At 35.8% G+C, this 13,279-nt stretch overlaps 1 protein-coding gene across 1 annotated transcript in view; it reads right to left on the reverse strand.

Annotated features, from left to right (window-relative positions):
* MAGI2 (membrane associated guanylate kinase, WW and PDZ domain containing 2) overlaps window positions 1-13,279 on the reverse strand; it is a 966,486-nt gene that overhangs the window by 473,401 nt on the left and 479,806 nt on the right. The window contains exon 6 of the mRNA XM_077746976.1: window positions 3,277-3,487. Within this exon, the coding sequence (XP_077603102.1) occupies window positions 3,277-3,487 (211 nt within the window). The remainder of the gene's footprint in view (window positions 1-3,276; window positions 3,488-13,279) is intronic.

The following is a 13,279-nucleotide window of genomic DNA, read 5'->3' on the forward strand; positions in this document are numbered from 1 at the left end:
TCCTATTCAAAAACACATGTGTAGATATTTATATTTATATATTTAAATTTTATACAAAGAACCACAGGGCCCTTCTCCTTTCTTTTCCTTATTGTCTGTTTTATTACAGTCTTCATTTCACAGGAGACAATTCAGTCAAGTGTAATGAGGGGCGTTGTCTACCAAGGGAGACCTTCATTAATGTAAATGACTCTCACAATGTTTGTAAGAGGGAAGTTCTCACTGATGCCAGCTTTTCTTATCTCCCAAACCTTATCTATCTTCCCCTCTTTCTGTTTTATCTCTCTCTTAACTTACTCTACTTGCCTTTTTGGTCTTCTTTCGCAGACCTCGACTTTGCTCCAGGACTGCAAACTTTTATATTACAAATATGATTTGTTTTCTCAGTTTTTTGGCTGGAAATTCTGGGGTCCACCATGGCTTAGTGTCTAGAAAGTCCTACTGCCCCCATGATGCTCTATCTCCTTTCACTGTCTCCTGCTCTATCAGACTGTTTCCAATGGGCTTTTATATTCACAAAAGAATTCACTTTGGTATCAGTAGCAAGGTACTCCCAGCTTGATGACAGTGGGTTGAAATGCTGATTTTGTCAGACATAGGAAGGAAAGGGGAATTCCAGATCAAAGAGTGAAAGCAGGAAGGAATCAGGGAAAATTGAGGGGAAAAATAAAGCAGAGTGATCCTATCCAGAGAGAAAGGAAACCACAGTGCAAGTGGTAATGGCATAGAAATGAGGCACTAGATGAAGAAGACACTGATCCCTCCCTAGTCCGATTTTTGAGCTCATTGCACTGAATCTTGAGATTCAAAGGTAAGTGTTTCAAGAAATGAAAAGATAGGCCTTGGAGTGGCCAACAGTGAGACTGGGGTGGGGGGGTGCCTTCATTCTTTAAGGGGGGGTAATTGCACCTGCATTCTACAGGAGCCTCCTTCCCACCACACTCCCATTTCAGTCTTAACTCAAGGCATCTTCATTTTCCTAAACTCTGGGTGAGTCTCCCCATGATCAGATTTCTTGCCAAAATGAAATTCTCTCCTCTTTTTTATCTTAATTTTCCACTTCAGCCTATCTCTATTCTTCTTGCTGATTCATTCTTCCCTGAAGTAAGGGGAAGAAGATAAACAAAGAAACCCCCTTGCCTGTGTTTCGAAAGCACTAATGATCTAGGAAATGGAAACAGAGCAATAATGTCACAAGATTCATTAATGAATACTTACTTTTCTAGTAAAGTCTTCTCACTATCCCTGATAAACCCATGAGCTGGGTCTTTGTAATGGCAGTTCTTATACCTCAAATGCTGTGTCTACACATTGCCAAGTCTGTGTGACCTCACCTTCCCTATGATGACTCCTTTTATTACTTAAGTCTTTGTTCAGTAAATCCTTCTCTGCATAGTATCACAAAATTCAGAAAGTAGTTATTGGCTAATTGTTTATGTCTTCCCCAACACGAACAATAGATCTCAACACTAAATTTGAGAACAGGTGTGAAATCTCATGAATCTTTGATTCTGACACTGGATGACTCACTAGAGTATTAACAGAATCATTTTGGTAGATTCTTCCAAGTCCTGACAAAGTCTCATCATTTACACTGTATCTGAACACAACTTCTGTCTTCCAAAGCCCTTTTTCTTCACAGTCACAAAATCTGACATTATTTAAAAGCGAAAAGATTATTTGGTAATCACAAAGATTTTTATAATTGCATTATTGGAAGCCTTGTAAAGAAACAATTCTTTAATCAACTTGTCCTTTATTATTCCTTTATTATTGCCACAAACCCTTATTTCCACTGTATTATATAATAAAAAAGTGTATATTATCAGTCTCCTTCTACTGAATATCAATTTTCCTGAACATCAGTGTGTGAACTCACATATAGGGTTTATCCTTTGAATGATCCCATGCTATGCTTATCAATAACAAAATTATGTTCTAGATTTAAATAATTTTGAGCATTTAAAAAATCTATGACTTCCTCTTTCCCAATCAATTGATAAAAGTTATTTTTGGGTCATTGATTATAATATTAAAAAATAAGAGATTTTTTTTAATTTACAAGATCTGTCAAAAGGTGAATGGTAGGGATTCATTCTCAGCAAATCACTGCATTTCTCACCCCATGTTGCAGTCAAGCAGAGCACCAAGTAATTGCCTCATTATATATTCCCTTGGCCACAAGTATCAAAGTCCCCACTTTCACATAAGAATTAAATATTGGAATGTGGGAACATTTCAATTTCACAACTGAGTTCCACCTACAGAGATCTAAGTCATAAGTCACTCCAGGTTGGGGAAGGGAATCCAGTTTTAATATTTTTTCTTGAATAATCAGAGCTTACATATTTTTATCTACTGTCAGCCCTGAAAACCTCATATTCTATTAGTTTTTCTGTTTGAGTCTTGTTTGAGGGAATAAGCATGAAAGGAATATGTGTTGCTCATTTGCAATGTTTTGTTTTTATTTTTCCTAATTAATATTTTGATTGTTTTATGCACATCAATGATTTATAGCTATAGCTATAAATCTTCTCTTTAGTAGTTTCTTTAAGCAAAAAAAGAGGTTCTACTCCTAGAAAATAAAGAAGGGAAGCTTTATTAACAGTATTGTTAATAAAATATTTTAAAAATCAGTTTGGGAAAAAAAGTCCAAAAGGAAAGAAAAGATTAGGTTGAGTCCGTATCACCAGGGAGTTCAAGATTAGCATTTTGGTTACCTTGGCCAGTCATAAAGATGGTAAGCGAAAAAAGAATAAAATTAATAAATAAGTGAGTGTGATGGACTACACAATACAAAAACCAAATAGCTTTATTGACATCTGACCTCTGCGTGAAGTCCTTACAATGTTGTCTTTTGTAACAAGTAAGCATTTTGCTCTAAATAGCTGCATCACTAAACTTGATGGAGGATGTTTCCAGAAATCTGACTTAAAAGATGGGATTACCTATGCAGAAGTCTTGAAAGAGTAGAGTAAGCAATTCCCATAATAGGTAGATTATTTCTAACTCAATAATAACATCACATAGAGATTTACCCTTTTTGGTCATGATCATAACAAATTTTACAGTGTAATTGTTTCATTTGATTTATAGCTATAATCTAGGATCCTTAACTGTATTAAGGCACTGTCCATTATTCTTTCACAAAGAAGAAAGCTAATACCAGACACAATAAAATTTAATATTTTATTTTGATCACATCTCTATGTGCTACATCATTTCTATGCATCTATGATCTTTGTGGCAATAACCAAAGAAATGTGTAAAACTCACTCTATGAAGTAGACTTCACCCTTCTCTGTATAGGCCATTTCCCAGTTATCAGGCAATGGGTCTGACTCCTCATTCTCTTCAGGTTTAGTTGGTTTTGCATCATCCATCTGCTCCTTCAGCTCCTCAGGCTGACTGTACACTGGTGCAGGATAAGGCTGGGAGGGTGTCTCCCCTGAGGCACCTGCACTCTTGTCTTCATGTTCACTGGATTCTACGAGAGAACAAGAGCATGAGGTTAGTCACTCTAGCTACGGTAACTTCTCACAATGAGTGTGGAGTATGATGCACCAGGGTAAATAGGCTCTATGACGGCTAATAGAAAAAGCATAATCGCAAACATCTCTGACAATGGTCTCTAGACCTATCTGAGTTCTTTCACTTCTTATTCTTGTCTATCTTTCATCTAATTATTGCTGATTACTGAACTGGAGGACCATTTCACAACACAGGTGTGGTAGCCAGAATAATGACTCCTTAAAGATGCTCATGTCCTACTTCCTGGAACATCTGAATGAATGTTGCCTTACACGGCAAAAAGAGAATTCTCAGATCTGATTAAATTAATGGCCTTGAGATTGGGAGATTATCTTCAATTATTCAGGTGGGCTTATTGAAATGGCAAGGGTCCTTAAAAGTGTAATAGGAAGGTAGAAGAGGAGGGTGAAGAGACTTGAAACTAAAGAATGGTCAAAGAGATACAATGTTGCTGGCTTTGAAGATAGAAGGGGACCAAGGAACCACAAGCCAAGAAATGTGAATTGCTTCTAGAAGCCGGCAAACCAAGGGTATAGATTCTTTTCTAAAGCCTCTGGAAAGTAACACAGTCCCATTGACACTTTGATCTTAGCCCAGCAAGACCCATGTCAGATTTCTAACCCAGAGAGCTGTAAGACAGTAAATTTGCATTGTTTTTAGCCCTTAAGTTTGTGGTAATTTATTATAGCAACAATAGAAAATTGATACAACAAAGTAAAACCTAAAAGAGATACATATATTAAGATAAATGGTAACAGGATTGGAGGACAGACTCAAGAGTCTGAACATGTAAGTAGCACAAGATCCAGAATGAGGAAAAGGAGCACATAAAGAAGAAATAATAACTCAACAACAACCAAAAAAAATAAGAAAATTTACCTAAGATCAAGAAACACTTGAGTTTGCAGACTGAAATGGTTCACTGAATCTGATACCAGATTAATGAAGCACACAGACTCCTAAACACATCTAGGTGAAATTTCCAAACTCCGATATTAAAAAGCAACTTTAGTAGCTCCTGCACTGAAGAAACATGATTGCTTACAAAGAAAAGAGGAACAGAAGAACATGAGATCTTTCATCTGTGATATTCTAAGCTCAAAGAAATAAGGTAACATCTGTAGTAACTTGAGAAAAAAAAAAGTACAGCAACTAAAGAACTTATCTCTACCAGAATATTATTCCTCTATCTAGGCAAAAGAAAGTCATTTTAAATATACAGAAGGTCTGAATAGGTCCTATACATGCATCCGACTTGAGGACAACATTTGAGAAATTACTCTAAGAGGATCAAGGGGATTCAATCAGAGAAAATATCTCTAATGGGGAGAAGAAGGAGAAAATAAAAATTAAGAAGTAAATCCTGCATAATATACCTAAATATAAATGGACAATGATCACATTTTTGGAAATTTGTAATATGTGCTAAAGACAAATTCTTGTAAGACAAGAAAACATTGTATGGAAAATCTAATACCAGCATGGGTTTTAAACTGTACCTTGGTTAAGTTCAGGTTCTAGAGGGTGGAGAAAAGGTAAGGAAATTCAGACATTTTAAAGGTCTGTTAGGAGCACATCAGAAAATGGGTAGACAGGATAATTTTAAAGGCTACCTTTACATGGGATTACATTATTGGGCAAGTGTTGTGGTCAAGGCGTAGACGTGACTGTATAATGGGGATATTTTAAAAATATCACCTAATGTATATTCTATCCAAGCTATTTAGAATTTCTTTTTCCCCCCATTTAGCTTTTTTGCCACTAAGGAGAGACTATGGTCTTATTTGTCAAGGAAGACTAGATTTGGTGCCATCTAGAAAAAGATATATTTGTGGGTAAATAAAAAGAAAGGTATAATGCAGAGTAAGTTCCTACAAGGTAAGATGGTGTGATTTGGAGAGAAATTCAAAGGAGGAAATGTTCAGGTTTAAGGTACTGCCTAGTTCATTTAGAAATTCAGCACCACTATCTTTAGGTTTGGTCTGGGTGTGATACGGTAGTGGTGAGAAAAGGGAAACCACAGAAAAGGTCAAGGGAGCCCAAAGGAGAAGAGGCCTATGAATTCCTTTAGTTTAGCACTTTGGGAGAGGTATTTCCTGCAGAGTGGCTCCAAGTCTCCACTGGTGGGTCAGAACAGAGAGATAGTGAGTAAAAAAAAAAAAGGCAAATACTACCCCTAGACTCCCCTGTGGTATCAATGTCATCCAAAAGTCCAAGTATACTCTAGTGGGAGATTTGGAAAGAGAACCAGTTGGTCTGCGGTGGGTCACTACGGCTTTCTCACCTGTCTGCTGTGGTAGAGACAGCTTAACCCAAACACCGGAAGGAGAGTCCTATTGACAGATGCCAGTGTGAGGATAGGACAGTCAACTCAAAAATATGATAGTCTACAACCATTTGGGAACATAGCTAATAACTGTTAACATTAAAAGTATACATATACAAATGCACATGTTCTTTGGCTTAGTAATCCCATATATATATGTGAATATATCCTCTAGACATATATATATGTATATATATATATATATATCCTCTAGAAATAAAGCGTTTATGGTATAATAATACATATATAACAATATATACATATATACAATACAATATATAACAATATATGTATAATATATTGTATATGTATATGTATGTATACATATATGTATAATAATACATATATAACAATATATACTGAAGTATATGTAATAACAAAGCCCTGAAAATGGTTTTAATGCCTAACAATGAAAATATGAGTAAATAAATGGTGGTTATCATTACCCTGGAAAACTGTAGTTTAAAAACAATGAATTAGATTTTTACCTATTGAACTGAAAAAGATGCTCATCATTATTATTCACAGAGTAATCTAAGTTGCAAAGTAACATATATTGTTAATCCTATCTTTAAAAAATAAGCAAACACCAAGTTCTCTTAGATATATCCACATAATTTTGCATATAATTAAAAGAACATGAAAATAGGATGGAAGATGTGCAATGGATTGCCAACTTTGATTATTTAAGGATAGTAAATTTATATGGGGTGGAAGAAGTTGTATTTATGTATCTCTGCATTCATTGGCTATTATTTTTATAACTTTAAAACTTAATAAAGGTAATTTATAAGTAGTTAATTAAGGCAGAATGCTATCTTTGTCTCAATCAATTGCTTAGATCAATGTTTTCCCTATATGCATCAGTCTCAGAGGGCCATTTTAAGGTTTAGGAAGCGCAAGAACACGTTACCAGCTTTCATGGTTTTGCCCTTAAAAAGAAGACTTTATTATAAGAATATGGCCCCTTATTGGTGTAGTCTTCCAGTTGATTCCTCATAAAGAATTGACCTTTGTAATTATATGGAAAATAAGCAGCAAGAAAAGGTACCATTGTTTTCTTTAGATATTCATTGCTGTACCTTATTACATGTAATTACCAATACACAAAATAGACTGCTCTCAGGTGTTTCCAAATGTCATGTTGTATTTGAAAACTTAAAATGCAAGGTTGTGTTCTGAAATATTCATTCATTCAATATTCACTTAATATTTATTAAGCACACAATTGTCAGGGACTGAGGACAGAAGAATGAACAAGAGAGGCATGACACCTACTCTTGTGGACCTCAAAATATGACAAGATGTGTAATATTTAAACAATTTTAAGTGGATGAATGTGTTCCCAGGAGAAGCTGGGGTATTGTGCATATGCATTCATCTAATCTTATATAAAGAGTCAAGGAAGGCCATTTTTCCCCAATATGCTACTAACCTGAAACTTGAAAAAGAAATCAAGAGACTTTTCAGGGGAATGTAATAGAGAAAAAAAAATCAATAAACAAGGGCTTAATTAAACAAAGCTTTAGAAAGCATGCTCAGAATCTGGGACTGTATCCTAAGAGCAATGAGAATGCACTGATGTGTCTTAATCAAGGAGATGACACAATTAGATTCTCATTCCCCACAAAGATTCCCTTAACTATTCTGGGGTTTTGAGAATGGCAAGAGTAAATATTTGCAGATCAGTGGGGAGTTATTTTTGTGCTCCAGATGAGAAATGCTAGTGGCATGGGCATAGAAAGAGTGGACTGAAAAAATATTTAGAGGGTATACTTGGTATACCAGGTGATTTTTAAAAACACCTGGAGAGATAAGGAAACAAATGAGACGTTATGGTAAACCTGGTGGCAAAGCTATTCACTAAGATAGGAAATATGAGAGAAAGAGCAGAACTGTGTGAGGAGTCAGGGGAATATGTATATTGTTTTGGGCACACCAAGACAGAGGTCCATGCCAAACTCACAATGGACATGTAATGTCAGAGAGTGCTTGGCTGGAGAGAATCAATTTAAGAAACAACAGCATATGGTAGACTATTATAATTTAAGCCAGGGGAGTGAATGAAATTGCCTGGTGAGGCAGTGCAGCAGGTGGAAATTGGAATCCCTAGAGCAGCTGTCTTTGGAATTCCCGCATTTAAGAGCCAATGAAAGAATGACCAGGAAAGAACAGCCAGGGAAGTAATAGGAAAACCAGTTGATATTCATGTCATAGAAGCCAAATAAAGGGCAATGAGGAGGAAATGCTTACTACCTGTGGCCAAAGCTCCTAAATAGTAATAAAAGGGAAGCAATATAAGGGCATAAAAATCTATTGAAGTCAATGATATGGAGGTCACTGGGGGCTTTAGTTACCAGTTATGGTCGTAGGTACAGTGGAATGGTGGGTGCAGAAGCCAAGTTGGAATGGATTACAGAATGAATGAAAATATATAATATGCTGACAGAGAATTTATTCAAGAAGCTTAGCTATGAATAAATATACTTTTCTTTGACTGAAGTCTAGAGTCTTTGGAGATACCTACAGTGTGCAAGATACTTGACAACGGCTTAATAGGGGAGAGAAGAATTTTATCAGGCTATTGTGAACTGAGTTGATAGAATGTGCTATAAGTAGCTCCTGCTTTCTCTATATGAACAAAATAAGTGAAAAAAAATGAGTAAGGCAAATGGAGAACTGTAACATTCCCAGATTTACTATCCATAAAGGCTAATCTATGTAGTTTATGGTGAGAGTCAAGGGCTTCTGGTGAAACTCAGAATCAGGCAAATGTACCCACAGGCAGCACAGAACCAGGGCAGGCTGCCCATGAAGGGGCAGAATCTATTTTTAGAAGATGAATGTAGAACATTAAAAGGAAGAAAAAGATGAGTTAGTCAAGCAGGCCAAAATATCCTTCTAAGATGCATCATTCAGATAAGACACTCCCATTCCACCTGGGTAGCGTAGGTTAAGGTACCAGAAGAGTGAAAATTAAGTACCTTCTTTGACATGTAAGACAGTGGTGGATAAAGATGAAGTACCTCCCCCAAAATCTGGGTAACTATATACAGCACTATTATAATGATTTACTAAGTGATATTCAATGACACTAAAGAGTTATATACAGATTTCTAGGAATTTGTCTGAGGAATTCCAATATTTAGCCTTCTGCAAGAGAAAGAATTGGAATTCCAATATAATAATGGTATGCATTATTAGTTACCTAGGGCTGTCATAACAAATACCACAAACTGGATGGCTTAAACAATAGAAATGTATTATCTTACAGTTCTGGAGACTAGACATCTTAAATTAAAGGTTTGGCAGAGCCATGATCCCTCTGAAGGCACTAGAGAAGGATCTATTCCAGACCTCTCTGCTAGCTTCTGGTAGTTACTGGGTTTATGACAGCACAACTCCAATCTTCATATGGCTTTCTTACTGTGTACATGTCTGTGCCTGGATTTCCCCTTTTCAGATGGACACCAGCCATGCTGAATCAGGGTCCAGCCTACTCCAGTATGACTTCATCTTAACTAACTGCATTTACAATGACCCTATTTCCAAATAAGTTTGCATTCTAAGATTCTGGTGGCTTGGACGTCAGTATAGAAATTGGGGAAAGGGCACAATTTAACTACTTACATAATAAATTAGGTGAGTTTAGCTTACAATTCACTGAACATTCATGCTACATCATGATAGTTTTCCTGCTTAGTAAGAAAAATAAAAGATAACTTTACTGCATTTTAGATATGATTAAGTCTTTCTTCTGTATGAGGCTTACTATTATTAGTTTTAATCAGGTATGTTGGGTGATGTATAAGTAACTGAGAATGTACCCATTAAGAACAGAATGGATTTTTTAAAAAAGACTATTTTTAGAGTAATTTTAAATATACAGCAAAATTAAGAGAAAGGTATAGAGATTTCCCATTTACTCCCTGCCCACGCTCTATACATAGCCTCCCCATTAGAAATATTGCCCCACCAGGGTGGGACATTTGTTACAACTGGTGACCCTACACTGCCACATCATTATCACCCAAAGACCATAGATTAAACTAGGGTCACTGTGAGTGATACATCTTATGGGTTTAGACAAATGTAAAATGCTATGTATCCGCCATTATAATATCTTACCAAGTTTCACGGCCCTAAAAATCCTCTGTGCTCTGCCTATTCATCCCAGCCTCCCCCTCTAACTCTTGGCAACCACACTGATGCTTTTACTGTCTTCTTAGTTTTGCCTTATCCAGAATGTCATATGGTATAGAGCCTTTCAGATTGGCTTTTTGCACTTAGTAATGAGATGCACTTAGTAATATGTACTCAAGTTTTTAAAATGCATTTTAATGGCTTATAGCTCATTTCTCCTTAGCACTGAAAACATTCCATTATCTGGATGTACCATCCAAACTGATTTTTACTAATAAAAGGATGAGAAAGAACAGTTCTTACATGCCAACCAAGGGTGCATGTAACTCTCATGGAGTTCAGCTTAGACAAGCATCGGTATAAATGTGCCCGCACACAGACCTCATAGATGTCAGATCTACAATTTGAGAAACCTGGACTATTTACATTTTGACTAAGAAGGAGCCAAATTATGTTTTACTTTTATAGCACTGTGAAGTTATTTCTTGATTAGAAGTAGTCATGTAGAATTGTCCTTTTTGATTTCTAAGACACAATTCTCAGCCTGGTCTTATTGTTAAGTCTAAACATGAATTTTTGGATATGTAAATGTAATTTTTTCCCTAAGATGCTTACTGCTGAAGTGAACAGACTTTATCAAACACTGCCATTTTTTGAGCATTCCATTTTGCATTTCTAGGTCACTTAGATGCCTTACAAACCAGAGCAGGGCATGTTTTGTTTTGTTTCACTAACAATAGCATCAAAGACTATTTCAATAAGAAGGAACATCTCTTTTTAAAGAATGATAATGATAAAATAAATTACCCTTGACCAGAACTGTTGAATTTCCTAGATACTCTACAGAGACACTGAGACACAAAACAGACATTGACAATGTCTTATAAATGAGGATCTATAAAAAAACATATTTTATGTACACTTTTGCTGTTGCAAAGATTTAGGAAATCTAATTTCTTTCCTCTTTCCTACCCAAATGGTATTTTGTTGGATTTAGCAAATGCTTTCCTTCTTTGCATAAGAAAATAAGAAAAACTCAAATATCTGTACATTGTAGAGGGACTGCAAGCCATTTAATTGGAAGAGAATTAAGTGTATGCATTTTTGCATAATTCATTTTTGCATAGTCCAACTCACATAAATTCTATAGCTTTGGTCTTGTCTAAGGTGTTGATATACAAAAATATGTATTGTAGCCATTCCATTTGCTTACACGTTTATTGCCCTACAAATATCTAACACATTGTCTTTTGGACACAAGACTAGGAATAAATCAGAATGCCATGGTTTTGAATGTCTCACTCAGTTTTATTAAAGAATAATCAGAAACCAAGATAAAACCATTTCAAGAAGAATGCCTGTTTTATATGTTACCCATATTTTCACTTGACATGGTCTATGTATATAGTTAATGTTGAATTTTATGTAATTGCTGTCTTTTGAAATGAGGGAAAAAACAATGTTTTTAAGCTAGACAGGAAATTGTTGATTTTCTTTCTTGAACTGTCATAAAATTTAAATTTCCAAAAATTGTTTTATCCTGTGAGAGCTCTGTGATTTATATTTATAATGGCTATGTGACAAATTTTAATGAATCTAATCATTTGTTTCCCTCCTGTCTTCATATTATTTCTTGGAAATAAGCATGGCTAGAGAGCATCTGAGGGGAAAAAAGATTGTGAGGAACATATTTGTAGTTGATAAGAAAAGAGAATAGGAACAATCTGAGATAATTTTTTTCTTTTTCTTTTTGTTCAGTGATCCTAAGGTAACAACAAACACACTCCACAGAAAACAGAAGAACATAATTGCTAAGGCTGGTGTCAGACTGCCTAAGCTTGAATCTGTTCTTTACAGTGTGATGTTGAGCAAATCGTTTCATCACTCTGGGCATGCCTCATTTTTCATAGCCGTACTATAGGGAAAATAACATTACCTTCCTATAAGCACTAGATGTGACATGCATATAAATTGTTTAGAACAGTAGGTATTCAGTAAATGTTACATATTATCAGTGAATTCTACTACTTCAAAAATACTAAATAAATTGCATAGTGAAATCAGTCAAGCAGCCTAAATAGTCTTTCCCTAGAGAAACAAGTGTGGTCAAGTTTGTATAATTTTAAAGATACTAGATTTTTAAATATATATATAATTTCTGGGGCACCTGGGTGGCTCAGTTGAGCATCTGACTCTTCTTGGTTTTGGTTCTGGTCATGATCTCACAGTTTCATGGGTTCAAACCCTGTGTCAGGTTCTGTGCTGACAGTAAGGAGCCTGCTTGGGATTCTTTCTCTCTCCCTTTTTTTCTGCTCCTCCGCTGCTCACACACTCTCACTTCACTCAAAATAAATAAACTTTAAAAATGAAATTTCTTTTTTTAAAATACCACATTCTTTATTTCTTTTTTTTTTCTTTTGGGATGAAAATTTTATTGATATTGGGTATGTATATTTTTATTTTTAATAGTTTATTGTCAGGTTGGTTTCCATATAGCATCCAGTGCTCATCCCCACAAGTGCCCTCCTCCATGCCCATCACTCCCCTTCCCCTCCCCCCCACCGCCATCAGCCCTCAGTTTGTTCTCAGCATTCAAGAGTCTCTCATGGTTTGCCTCCCTCCCTCTTCCCAACTAGTTTTCCCCTTCTTCTCCTCCATGGTCCTCTGTTAAGTTCCTCCTAATCCACCTATGCTTGAGGGTGTTATGCTGAGCGAAATAAGTCAGGCAGAGAAGGACATCATATGTTTGCTCATAAAAATGAATTTTCTAAAAAAGAGATACACACAAAGATAACATTTCCTTTTAAAAAGGTGTTTACATAAATTGAGTTTTTCTTCCTTAGTTGAGAGATGTTGTGTGGTTAAGTGATTTAAAGGAGGATAAATTATCCATAGAATCCACACTTATTTTCAAATTCTGTATTATTCCTGTAGAGTTCTGCATTTCATTTTGCTGTGCACGAAGGGCTGCTACTGAGCTATGAACTTGGCAGCAATTTGGCACCACTGAGGGTATAGACTTAAAGCAGAATCAGAGGCTTAGCTCCTCAATTTTATATTAGCCCAAGGCTTAGTTTCCTCATATATTGCTAGGGCAACCTCGGTTTTCAAGTCTGTTTATAACAGATTGCTCCTCACTTTAATTTCTGCTCATTTGTGGTAGTAGAAGTGGTGGAGCTTGAAGATTTATCTTGCTTTCTTGCAAACTCAGTAATATCATCAAAAAGTGTATTTGTTATATGGATCCAAAGTCTTATTGCATTTTAGTGGCAGAGGGGG

Source organism: Crocuta crocuta, unplaced genomic scaffold, assembly GCF_008692635.1.
Source record: "Crocuta crocuta isolate KB4526 unplaced genomic scaffold, BGI_CrCroc_1.0 scaffold396, whole genome shotgun sequence".
NCBI lineage: Eukaryota > Metazoa > Chordata > Mammalia > Carnivora > Hyaenidae > Crocuta > Crocuta crocuta.